At 33.2% G+C, this 14,283-nt stretch overlaps 1 protein-coding gene across 1 annotated transcript; it reads right to left on the reverse strand.

The window, feature by feature from the left end:
- Positions 1-1,200: 1,200 nt before the first annotated feature.
- On the reverse strand, positions 1,201-13,386 carry LOC136977608 (transcription factor Sox-9-B-like). Its single transcript, XM_067273144.1, has 4 exons — positions 12,951-13,386; positions 5,254-5,427; positions 2,101-2,267; positions 1,201-2,022 (listed from the first exon to the last, which is right to left on the reverse strand). Exons 1-4 carry the CDS (start codon positions 13,292-13,294, stop codon positions 1,502-1,504), a joined length of 1,206 nt encoding a protein of 401 aa, XP_067129245.1. The 5' UTR covers positions 13,295-13,386; the 3' UTR covers positions 1,201-1,501.
- Between the last annotated feature and the right edge of the window lie 897 nt (positions 13,387-14,283).

Here is a 14,283-nt window from a genome sequence, read left to right on the forward strand (position 1 = left end):
ATATTATTGTAAGGAGCACATGTATAAGGCTCAAGTAAATTGTGAGCCTTATATATATATACGACTGTTTAGTTTTAGACTGTCCTTAAGCTATGACACACACGAGGCCCTTCCCCAGTACCAAATAATAATGAATTTAAAAACGTAAGGCCCTACCTTGTGCTTGTTTAGATTATTTGTAAATCTGATCTGTGTATACGTAAGACTCTTATACATAAATACAAATCTTATATATGTATTCTTTACCGTAATATTCTACTACAGAATTTTAATATGTAGATTTTTCTTTCCTTCAAGTTTAGATTTTCGTCTTTATTTGAAGATTTACTTGAAATCGAAGTATAAATTTGAGAATTAAAACACTTAAAGCAACAAAACGTCATTTTGACAGTAAAATTTATCAGACATAGGCCTATTTATTGTTACTTAAAGATGTTTAAGGGTTTTCCCCGTTGCTGATAATTCTGGAGTAGAAAAAACTGTCTAGAATTATACTTAAAGAACACGGTGTTTCCTTTAGACAAATTAATGTTATTTATAATCAATTGATAAAAACCTGGTATTGAATTCTCTATATATTTATGATATAGTCGAAAATTTGGGTTTATGGAACACAATACTAGTTTAATGTTCCTGTTTCGTGAAGGACGATCTACATAACTTATCAATATATTGTTTTCTATTGCAAGTCTGCTAAAAGTTTTTTGCTTTTATTCCAAAAAAAGTATTCTCTTAAATTGCAATTTTCACGAATTTAACTTAAGAGGAAATTTTCGCGTACAAGTCTCGAATGCTTCCTGAAATTCCTCCTTTGCAATATCCAGGGCATTCAGGATTTCGCGTGTAGCCTCGTAAAACGTTATAAATTTTTAAAAATTCTGAATTTTTGTGTTTTTACAAGTTAATTCTTCGCGCAAAGAATTTTAAAATGTGCAGTTTCGTGTACGCAACGTGCATGAGTGCCTGCTGGAATTGCACATTGTAATTATGAGTTATGATCCAGATTTGTGTTTGTTTCCTCGTGAAATGTTGAAATTAGCGTAGCATTCTGGTTTTTTTGTGTTTTTCCAATTTAATTTTTTATCCAGAATTTTAAAAATATAGTTTTATACTGAACTTTACCATTGTCGAGTGCTTCAACACGCGATAACACAACGATAACAAAAGTTTAAACTTCAAAACAAAGAGGGCCAAAGTATCTAAAAGTAAGAATACTTTATTATCGATAATAAAAAATAAAAATTATTTACAAGAGATTATTCGTGTGTATACATTAATATTTCTGTTCGAATACAGAAGAGGAACCAAAATTAATAGAAAAATAATATGTGATACTATCATCATTATTATTATTCGATATAAAAAACACTTTGGCACAATATGGTGGACGGGTTTTGGGGAATTTCTCTATAGCTGCCAGGGTTTGTTTAAGTAATTTCTTTTTTTTTTTTTTATTGATACCCTGCATCACCAGAACCTGCCTGGTGTGTTTCACGCGCGTTTAAGCATAGGCAGACCACTGTTCATCCGAAACGGATCTGTACCCTTTGCCACTGATGGAGTACTGATTAGAAACCTGCCCATTTCCAAAATAGGCATTCTGATTGTTGAAGCACCCCACTTGAGGCAGGGAAAAGTTTGATTCGAAATTGAAAGCAGCAGTTCGATTGGCCAAGAGTGATCTCGGCTCCGATTTAACGGGTGTAGTCAAGTTGTGGTACTTGCAGGGCTCTTGAACGTCGCACGACTCACTGGTATCTTCTTGATAGTTGAAGACGTGAGTAGCACCCCCGGAGGGCATGACCTCTTCCGTACAGTCCGTGTAAGTCTGGTTATTTTGCGGATATTTCCCCAGCCATTCGCTGCAATACGACATGACACCGTAATTGTTTCTGTACGATTGAGGAACGTACTGATTGGGCAAGTACTGGTCGAGTTCCGATTGATCAAAGCTTTCTATAGCATCGGTGGAGAGTTGACAGACATCGACGTGACTAAAATCGATGGGTTGGCCTTGATCCCCTGTTGTAAAAAGTAAACTCAGTTAGTGTATCACGATAAGATAACACTAGAAACGTACAGTCGGGTGCCAATACTTGCCTTGTCTCAATATCGCCTTTTTTCGATTATCCGTGCGATTGGGTGCATCGAGACGATTCGGGGTGGAGGGTGGCGTTGGAGGGCTATGAGGGCTACCAGAATGTTGAGGGCTGGGTGTCGAATGGGCCGAGTGTTCGTCACTAGTAGCTGGATCTTGTTTGAGAGATCTGTAAATAATGTTCGAAAATTTATTATCCTTTATGTATACTAATCATGCGATGAGTGGATTTGATAACACTAAACGAAACTCAAGTCGGCATCTGAGGTCGGACGACCAGATGTCCTACTTGACAAACAAACACAAATTACTAAGCGTATCTAAGGCATCGACTTTTTTATAGTGAAAATACCCTAGATAGGGATTTTTTTCCGAAAGTCGATAACTTTTTATGGTTCATATCTGATAACCTAGTATTTATTTATTTTTTGCGGTTTGGATAATATCAACAGATAGCCCGTTTAGGGATTTTTTCCCCTCGAATTATTGCACTAATTCAATACGAGTTAGGGTAAATTAGAGTAATTCGATATTATGATGATACTGGATAGGGGGATTTTTTTCAGTTTTAATTGTTTCTGTTTCGATACGTAAACAGAAATAATATAGTCAGAAAACGTACCTTTTTACCTCAAAATATCCCTTTTTTCTGGAGAGTTTAATGGCCAGAAAACACGCCAGGTTTCTACAAAGTTTAACTGTAAAAATTTCCTACAAACAGCAGCAATACCAGAAGAATTAGCGTGGAGGATAACAATACCAGAATATAAATAGCTCACTAGAAAAAAAAATTCTTCAGTTCAATCTGTAGTGTTACCCTCACTGATTACGAATTACAAACAATAACAAGTAGACCAATATCAGTAGGCAGAATGTGTATAAGATAACACGAAACAGAAACAATGTCACAACAGAGGCCTTAAATCTGTTGCTTCAATTCACGAAGAGTTACTACAGGTTAGCAACACTATCACCAAAATCCCCACAGGGAGAGAGCGGCGGCACAAAAAATCGCTTAAAGTTTACATAAACAATTACCCTTTAGGGATTTTATCTAGTGACTTTGTTTCATTTTCAGGTATTAGTAACGATATACAAGCGGAAACCCCAAGCGACACGGATGAGCTGGGGTAATAACACGCCCAGACTCTACTTGGAAATCTCGATAACGTATCTCCCTATCCTTCCAGGCCACGTTGCATCCCCTAAAAGTTGCCGAAAATGCCCTAAAAAAGGGTCTAACCCACAGTACAAACCTGTGACAACCGAGGGAAAGAAGAACCGTGGGTTAGAAGAAGACCACCCCGTCGATAAGGGTAACCGCACCCCTAAAAAAAAATTCTGACGGTAAACCCTACGTCGGTGAGATATAACAGATGTCTGTCCACAGACATACCAGAGTTTGTGTAGTTACTGCATTTTATCACATATATGTCAAACTGTTAGCCAGTATCCCTTTTCAAGTTTTTTTTTGCTCTCTTACAGGTGACCAAGGATGACCCCACGGGTGTGGTTTTCGGGATTTGATGTATTGCTGCAACTGCACTCTTTCTACTTTACTTAAAACCGAACATCATAAAAGAGAAATGGATGAACGTGCAAAACAGGTACAAGTCCTTCCCCCCTCTTTCCACTGGATCATTTAAAGTTTACACACTTTAGCGTAACTGATATGTTGTAAGTGAATAGGACCCACCGGTTTCAATGGATCTTTCAAAGATTTTCCAGAATTCCTAGAAGTTACCACTGTGGTTCCTACGTGAGTCAATTGTATAAGTATTTAGCTGCATAGTTTTGGTTGTTGAGTTATTCTAAACAGGGTTCTACTGTTCTCTGTAAATCTGTGGATTTACAAGTTGGCATCGTCGTTAAATTTTATGAATTTGCATACGTACACGTCCACAATTTTGTAATTTATTTGTTTATACGTTCACAATTTCGTGGATTTACATGCTTAAATACCCCCCAATTTTGTGAAATTTATTTGCTTACATGCTTAGTTTTGCAGCTTTGCCTGTTTACACGCTCGTTTTTACAAGTTGCTAGCTTGCATGCTGGCAATTTTATTGATTTATGTGCTCGCATTTTGTAAGTTTTCTTGTTCACGTGGCTGAGTTTTCGAGTTTTCTTGCTTATAAACTCGCAATTTCGTACGTTTGCCTGCTTACTTACTTGCAATTTTATACCTTGCCTGTTCACACGCTCTCATTTTGCAGGTTTTCCCGCTTACCAACTGGCAATTTTATGAACCTAAATACTCTTACTTGACTTTTCACAGGGTTTACAGAACTGTTTAAAGGTTATTGGAATCATATTAATCAATTCCTATCCTGTTATCCAAGTTAATGGATATTTTCGGAAGTTGACAGAGCTCTTAACTGAAGTAATGAAAGTTTCAGTCAATCCCATTAATCAAGCTTTTTCGAGTTTTCAGGTTTAATTGAGAAGTTTTTCAGTCCTGAAAACTTTAATTAATCAAAGTTAATGAACATTTTCAGGATTAAAAATCACCAAATTTTCAGAATTAATGAAATAGTAAAAACATTTCGAGTTTTCAGTATTTTTGTTGGTTGGAATTTTAATAATAGAAAATACCCCAAAAAATTTTGGGGTATTTTTAAATATTTTCTTAATTTTTAAACGTTAAACATTTCAAATTTTTCTAAAAATACTTCAAAACTAATTTTTTTAATAAGATATTTTATAAAATAAGCGTTAAAAGCATTTTTTCTCCCTCAATTAAACATTTTTTGATGCTGCTGCTAATTGCTTGGATTTTCCATAAGTGTTTTTTGAATTTCAACGCTTTGTCGGATGACATATGGCTATAAAACTGTTTGAATAAGTGTAATTAAATACTTTCACCCATAAAATGCCGAAAGTTATCCAACTGTCAAAGGAATTTTTTAGAAAGAAAAGATACTCGTTTGTTACTCAATCATCTGAAAACACATTATTGATACGAATGATGAAAGAAGATCAAAAGGTTCCGTTACTCCAAACACATGTTCGAATCACGTAGGAACCACAGGTGCAGCTGTTCGGCCTTCTTTAATTTCAGATCGTTGACCCTTCGTCGCGTTTATTCTCATCGAAGACACTAGTTTTTTGGGGTGTCATCACTCGAGAATCTGTAGAATCGAAAAGGTTCTCACCTGAATATGACGGTTGCTCCCTGGACGTGTTCGGTTGTTTGACTGTTGTTGACCCCTTTCAATGGTTTCCTACGTCTGGGTTGGTACTTGTAATCGGGGTGCTCCTTCTTGTGAATAATCCTCAATCGATCTGCTTCTTCTATAAATGGTTTCTTTTCTTCTTCACTCAGCAGTCTGAAATTAATAATATAAACTTTGCATGATTATCCGAGTACAGGTAATACAGGTTTCATTATGATACAGTATAGTAATTTCAGTGTAAGATGGGTCTGTACAATTCAAAGACACTTGAACACGTGTAAATATTCAGTAAGGAACAGATTCTAACTGAAAATATACTAACAATTAGTATATTTTATGTAAAAAAAAGCTCGTGTAGTTTTAATGTTGCCCATATTAAACAACACAACAACGTAACATTAGCATTAATAACGAGTAAATCATTGAGTCTATCCCGCTTTACGACCTAATTTAGTTTCTAATCGTCGTAAATCGAGACGTAAATTGTGATTAAGTTCCTGTTTACGCAGTTTGTACAATATAATATTATATTGAGATGAAAATAAAAATATGCCCTCTTCTACCACAGTATAACATGATTTGTGTTGTGAATGGTGAAAAATCTTTAAATGTAACACAGCATTAAGTGTTTTAAATATAATTAAGTACCATTATACCCGTATCGTTCTGTGTTATCCAACCTTTTTTGATAAGCTGAAAGACTATCACGTTACATAACAATACGTAACATTTTGGGGACCTCGAACCATAGGTTGATACGATAATTAGATTCAAAATAGTCTATCAAACTTTCAACGTTTCCACCATGAGTCTGTTACGCTAGAAAAATGAACCAATGTAACACAGAATGTTACAACCGATAACAAATTAACTACAAAGATACACATCCTTATAATGTAACAACATCGGATGGGGGTAGGAAGTTTATAATCAAACACAACAACAAAGACAACCCTGTAGTGTTCGATTTATATTTAGGAACGTTGATAATCTATCACCTCGTCAATCGAGTAGTTACGATTAGAAACATATTTTCGGAGCCAGAGAAGAGGCGGGTGTAACATATAAAGGATTGGAAAAAGTCGGCACTGCACGTGACCGTAAAGAAAAGTTGGCTTTAGGTGACACACGACCATGTGTCCGAAAACACCCTGCTGACAGATAGAATGTCGGTCGGAGCACATTATTACTTCTGAGTCGCGTAATTCACTTCACTCACCCCCCTTCTATACATTTTTTTTCGTGTGTGTGTGGAACTAAAGTAATATAAGGTTACATCTCTTCTATCACCAACCACCTACGCCTTTTCCTATGGAGTAGTGGTCCTCCGAAAAGTCACGTTTCGCTATTTAAAATAAACACTAACTCACTTTTTCTTGGTTAGGGGCTATCTCGAGAGTATCCTTGACGATCCCTCATTGATAAAAGTCCCCTTTTTAGTATTAACGACCTTGATTTAAGGCTCTTTATCTCTCGATATCTGGCTAGTCGCTGTTAACCGACTTTTTAGATTCTTTTAGATTTCGTGCTGCTTGTTGCAATTAATTATTTTTATGATCGTTTTAGATAATTGACTTTTAAATTTTCGATAAGAACATTTTTTTGGATCCAACGCTTAGAATATGAATGGAGTGAAGAAATTTACACGGCATGAATCATGAAAAATTGAGGTTTTTAGTTAAATTAATTTGGAGACGATTCAATAAATGTAGCTCGTATCATCCAAAAAATCTATCAGGTTGATGAAGACATCCAAAGACACGGAACTAATAAAAATATTGAAAGTTTCTTAATATAGGTTAAACAAGTTTTGGGTGTAGAAAATGTTATATTGTCTTCCATATCTCGATAGAAAAATCAAATTTTAGCCACTTTTAATCACAAAATTTCAATCTGTACTTCACAAAACACGAGTCTAAATGAAATTTTGACACTAAATCGAAGATGTCAATGAAATATCTCATCGTAACAGTAAAAACTAGATACACAAAGTAGAATTTTGCTGTCGAATTTTAGTAACATCAAGCAGGAGCGTTTAACCATTACAAGAATCAACCATTCTTCACGGTTACTCAAAACAGGTAAGTAGCCGAAGAGTTAATTTTCTTACAAATGAATAAAGATACATTTTGATTAGTTATAGAAGAAAAACCACAAATACAGGATGTGTATACTACTCAAGCGACTGTTGACAAATATCTAACCTTTCGAGTGGACTTTAGATCCATAAACCTCACAGTTGACACAAAAGTTACCGACTTCACACAAGTTGGACGATCGTAAAGAATTTTCGTGTAAACAGTTCATCTATCGATGCTACTAAAAGTTATTTATTCGGCTCCTACGTTCAGCCAAACGTCACAAAAGTAGGATAAATAATTTGGACGTCGCGCGCTCTCCACATTCGAGACCACAGGAAACGTTACATTTCTTATGTTATAGTGGGTGTGAGGTTTTATTAGTTGTAAATCATCGCGTGCAATATGATTTCATAGAAAAAACTCTGGAAAAAACTCCAACCGACTTAAAATACGATTTAATTGGGTTCACATTTTCAAGCGTTGTACAACCGTGAAGCATTAGCTGGAAGGCGAAGCTTGACGTTGGTAGCCTGTACATGATAGAAGGGAAGTTGTCTATCAGTGGCACGTGGTGTGACCCTTCATCTATCTCGAGCAAGAAGAGGCAACTGTCAAGCAAAATGTCAGAGCTAAGCTGTCCAGTGTACGGTTACGTTCCCATACATCACAGACCTGAAGCGAGATTTAAAAAATTACCTCCTGGTTGAAATCTCGCTACTACACTCTGACTCCAAAGGGAGTGATCATATTTTATTTTCTTAACTCTAGAAAAATATTTTCTTTGAACTTATGAACAGTTGTTAATTTTCGAAGTTTGACAGTTCGCTGGTATTAAATAGGAAATGTTTTAAAATCATGAAAAGGTCTTCATCGAATATTTTCCTATCGAATTTTACTTTCCAAAATTGCAATTTTCCTCGAGAAAATCGAGTAATTTCCCATCTAGCAATGGAAAAAATTCAAAAGGGAAACCGGTAATTACGCGCCTCTGTGTATAAGAGAAATTTTTTTCTCTTATACACAGAGGCGCGTACAATTTTTTTCTCTTATACTAGAAAATAAAAAATATAAATAAATTTACGTGTTTTGAATGAGAATTTTAGTAACTTAATAGCATAAAATGTGTAAAAAAAATATCAGAGGATAATCAGAAAGTTGCTGTTTGCCTGCCTACATTGCATTATTTGTAACACGAATCTTGCAGCGGGTTTTTGATCGCTTGTACAATTCTTAGAAGAATAAGAATAGAAAAGCATAGAGTGTACTGAATTTTATAAAATTTCGTGTATTTTTTTATTAGATAATGAGACTAGACCCAACAAATTCTGAAATTTAAGCACATCAAAGCTGTTTTAGTCTTAAAACGTAGGCATAAAAGAATGAAATTTAACATAATAATAAAAAACGGATCAAAATTTCCCGAAAGTTCAATATTTTTTATCTTAATTTATGAGGTGAATCGCGTCGTTTAACAAATAAGCTAGAAATCTGAATGAAATTTGAATGTAGAGTATATAATTTCAACAAAAGTAGCTTTGACCCGCTAAATCAAGTGTCAAGGAGTGGTTTGGATTAGTAGAGATAGTATATGATGACATTTCACACCCTGATACTCTCTAATAAACTACATTATAAGCTATCAGTAAGTAGTACAGTAGCTACTGCTACTCGGCTTTCATCTCTAATTCAACGAGTAATAAAATAAATAACATTAAAAATTTTTTGGATTTTTTTAATGTAACAAGTTCATAAATATCAATTTTTTAAGTATAAATCGTAAAAATTGAAAATTTGCCTGATTTATTTTGCATTAAGTCAAGTTTTAATAGCTTAAATTTTATATTTTAATTAATTTTCCAGTTTAAATTTATCTTTAAAATGATATTTTTAAAAAAAACTGTATGAAAATAAGGAAGTAAATTCATTTTTTATACTTTTAATAGTAAAATATATGATTTTATTACTTAATTTATTTTAAAAAATCGGAGTTTATATGTTTATATTGCTTCTATCGAGTTAATTTTTACGATAGGACAATGTTTATTTAAATAAAATGACATAAACAGTGATTAAGCTCAGGTTAAGAAAAAAATGGAAGCGCGACGAACAAACGAGAAATGTCAAAGTTCAAATATCCAAATAGAAAAAAAAGAAAAAAAGGTGCAAGCAGTGAGAGACAAAAAGATTCTGAAGAGAATTCCCATCAAAAGATCTTGGAAAAAATGCAAAGTCCAGCTGTCTAAAGAGTTTCTCGTGAGGATGCCACGTCTACCATCTGTATCTTCGAAAGGTCATGTCTTTATTATACTTACTGACTCATGCATACTTTGTTCATAAAACACATACATACGAGAGGGGCAAAAAAACCGCTCTTTATTATAATAATAATAATAATAATAAGTTGAATCATGTATGATTAATCTGCCGATTAAATTTTAAATACTTGTTGAAAAATAACTTTCATCTGTTACGCTTTTTCTATGGGTCGGATTCAGTTTCGGTTAAGTATAATTTTGTTTTATTGTCTAATTTATCTATATACTGGCCCATTTTTATTAAAATTTTCGGAAATAATCTAATTTTCGAGTTTATGTCAGTTGACACCCGTGAGTTGGATGCGTTTCTAATGGTGTATATAAAAAGAAATTTAAATCTTTTTCTGTGTTAGTAATTAACGTTTAAAAAGCGCTACCTAATTAATTACAATTATTAATTAATAAAATTAGTTAATTATAAAAATTAAATGATTGAAATACTTTCATTACTATTATACTTAACAATATGAACTACAAGTGTTTTAATTATTATCTAATTAAATTAAATGATGTATTAGGTTATAGAAATTTAATTACACTAAAAATGTCTCAATTATAATTAGGGAACATAGTAAAAACTATTAAGCTTTAAGCTACAATTTCTAAACTCGGATTAAACTAATCAAATTCTAAATAATAAAGCACATTTGCTCATCCCGAGGTTAATTAGATTTCAGATTTAACGTAAATAAGTTAAATCAAACTTAACTAATTTAAATAACATTAAGAAGTAAAGGAGATAAAAAAATAATTTGTAACTGGAAACTATACTTCATAACTTATAAGGACATTACAATGCAAAGGAAGTTGCCATGTACTGTACATAGATGATGTTCGATTAGAATACGATACGTACAATAATTTAGAGGGTGAATAAATTATGTATAATTTATTTGCATTATCAATGTTGTTATATAATTTAAAGTACTTCATTAATGTATATAATTAACTGAAGCGTTGTAATGTTAATACAAACTATTTTTCTTTGGTAATTGATTGTAGTTTTATTACAACTTATTTTTTTAAAGCTATAGTAAAGGGAAAAAAAATTGTTTAACGACAGAGTTACGGCATTCTGTAAATGCATCTTTATATATTTATGTGAAAAGTTAATGTAAAGTTATTTAAAATTCCTAACAATGAAACGATGATTGCTTGATGCTTTTCATATAAAAAGTTATTTAAATGGTTGAGGAGTAAACTGCTGTTAATGCATAGTTTTATGTAATTATACAAGAATTTTTATCCCGACTCGTTCCTATTTATTGGCGATGTTATTACCATGATGTGTTAGTCTGGAGAGTGAGAAGGCCTCACCCTGGTCCGTGTCAAAGTTCATCATCACTAATGCGATCTCTAGGGGAAAGAACTGACAGATTTCGACAATCCCCTCGGCTTGTCACGTGACACCGTGTCTGGTGAAGTTTTACTGCGTTGCTCTGCTCTTGGACGTTAAAAAAGTCTCGTTGTTATATGAATGGTTGCTTTGGTTTTTGTTATGATTTATATTTTTTATTTTCCGTTTTATTACCTCTTTTCCAACTTTTTCTCTCATCAAGCTTTACTCAATTAGGGTGACTTTTCAATTATAATTATTAGTCATCGGTTTGTCATGGTAAGTATTGAGTAGGCGAACAGACAAGAAATATCAAATTATAATCTAATTTTTATTCATTTTTATTCTTATAATTCACAATCACGAGGATTAATATTAATTTCGCTCTCTTGGCTAATATTTTCCTTTATTTTTTAATAATTTCTTTTATTTTACATTCATTATTATTCATTCTCGTGATAATAATAGCTTTTTATATGAAAATTATTTTCTAGAACTAATATTTAATGAAAAGGTTAATGAGTAAAAGCTTTTTATATATAAAACTTAATTTATTACCTTGTTTCAAAACTTCATTTTCTAAAAATTAAACAGGGAAAATTCTTGTACTTCTTTAACTTGAATAAATTATTGTACTTGCTGCATAATTTATGCTAATTACTTATAAACAACAGTTTAACACTCAGAAAGGTATATTTAAATATACCATTTTTAAATTTATATTAATTAACCTTTTTTTTTTTTTGCTTAGTATTTTGATTAAATGGAGGAAGAATCTAAGTGCAGACAGCTAAAAAATTAATTTTCTTATTTAAAATCTATGATAAGATCTTAAAAACTTTTCTATTTGTATAATAAATTCTTGTAAAAATGAAATAAAACTCAAGTGGTCTAGGGACATCCAACTTTGTGAAAAATTGCATTTGAAGTGGTTTGTATGTAATTGCATCTGATAATAACTGGATCAGTTTTGCGTGCTTACGTGCAAATTTATAAAACAAGATTAGAGAAAAATCCGAAAAAAAGAAACCTGCTTAGAAGAGATAGAAAGTATAGAAGCAGACAGAGAAGCATAAGAAAGGAAAGAACAACCAAAATATAGGAAGATAGAGATAAGGATCCTGTTGACACACGACGATAAGCGGTGATGTTTTTTTAGATCGCAGGAAAAGCGGCGCCTTGGGGGCCATTGGACCTCTCCCCGACCCCCTTCTCAATGACTAACTTCAATATTGGGTGGAGCCAGTCTGGAATCGAATAAATACTGGCTTCTTCCCATCGTAACGACGACGCCTCGTTTTTATCAAAGTACAATTTTTAATATTTATGAGAGCTCATTATTTATCCAATAATATACATAGAAAACAAATGAAGATAAGAAATTACGGATGATAGATTCTATACTTGTTTACACTTTGATAATTTGCTAGTAACTCGAATGAAACTTTGAAAGAGAATTTAGAAAATTTTAAGCTTTCTTAGTGAAAAAAAAATAAGTAGTTTCTAGAGGAGGGGACGAACAGAATATTTGTTTTGATAATCAAGTTTAAAGAAAAATTCCTCGATAAAATGGTATTTTTAGAAGAATAAATCAATAGTAGCAGATAATTTTTTTGCTCGATTTTTTTTTAAAAATTGTCGCTCTTAGATATACTGCATTTACAATTACAGGCCTTGTAATTAAATTTTCTGTATATTATTAATACTCGATTTACTGTAGTAGCACGAGTTATCTATGATAATTAGCTCTTTAAGATAAATATTTTATTGATGTTATCGTCAATGTTATTATATAAGCAGTGTTTTTTTTAGCTCTATTACTTAGTTTATATTAATAAATCTTTTAGCATTTGCACGGTTTCACTTCCAGTTTTTACATAACTTATATAGATTTAATATTACTGCACTTACGTTAAGAATTATAAGTTAATTAACCTTACTTACCTCCAGAGTTTTCCCAGTGTTTTGCTAAGTTCGGCATTATGAAGATGAGGATACTGATCGGCCAATTTCCTTCTTGCAGCCTGTGCCCATACCATAAAGGCATTCATGGGGCGTTTAACGTGAGGTTTACGTTTCTCCGAACTAGAAGGCCTGCTAGGTGTAGGAACAAGAGTCCAATCGTAACCTTTGAGTACCCTGGTAACTGCATCTCGTATGGTAGGTGGGAATCTCGTGTTTTCGCATCCCGATTCGGGCCCGCTATCCTCACCTTCCGTTATGGGCCTATCCGAATCGGCCTGTTCACTCTCGGGGCTACGACTGATGTGCAGATCGTGGTCAGTCATGTTCACTGCCCGCTTTGAGCTACCACTGATCTGACGAGGCGATGCTGTTTCTCTTTTGCGCGTCAGACCCCACCTCCCCCGTATCTCTGCCAGTCGTGACCACGCCAGCTGACGCCGTCTAGCGGTTAAAGTTTTGTCGAATGATTGACGCCTTCGCAGCCCCCTCTCTACTTCTTTTTTTTTTCTTCTTTTTTCTCTTTGAAAAACTAATTTGCTTTGTTTATAACGGCTGATCTTTCTCGTGTTTACTACTCTTTGTGAAAAAAAAAGTAGCCATGGATAATGTCTTGTGTTTGATGCTAGGGAGGGTGGATTTTTGAAATTTGACATTTTCCTGCTAAGTACTGTCTACACCTTTTAAAAAAAGAAGATTAATATTTGTATATATGTATGCAAGAAATAGACATGTGCCGCAAACAAAAGACGGATTTTTCATATTTTTTTTTTCTTTTGTGTGTGACGAAACGTGATAATTTTTCGTAAAACTAAGCTTACGAAATGCATTGTAAAAATCCATTTTCGTTATTTATTCTAAGCTCCTTTGAATAATGGTTAACGGTACTGTTTAGCTTAAAATTTATCACAGGCTAAATAGCCCATTGCTCCTTATGCCATTTCCATGCATTAGTTCTGCTACATAAACGCATACTATTAGATAGCATTTCCCATCATTAGTGTTGCATTTGTGCTAACAGTTTAAATAAAAACTGTGTTACAATTGCGGTTTAACTTTGTAGGAAGTTTACAGTATCTGAGACTGATGAAAACTTAATTTAATACGCAATTAATAGAGTTACTAATTAATAATTTACTTATCTATTTGATCATGATAATAAAGCAGATAAAATTCCAATTTCTGCTTAGTTAAAGTTGCGATTTCTTTCACTTTTATGCATTTTATTTCGTGTTTTCGTGCTGATTAATTAAAAAATTAATAAATTTTAAGCCACGACTTTGCCTTAAACACTATCCAAATATATAAAATAATA

Source organism: Centruroides vittatus, unplaced genomic scaffold, assembly GCF_030686945.1.
Source record: "Centruroides vittatus isolate TY-2023 unplaced genomic scaffold, ASM3068694v2 contig_461, whole genome shotgun sequence".
In the NCBI taxonomy this organism is placed as follows: Eukaryota; Metazoa; Arthropoda; class Arachnida; order Scorpiones; family Buthidae; genus Centruroides; species Centruroides vittatus.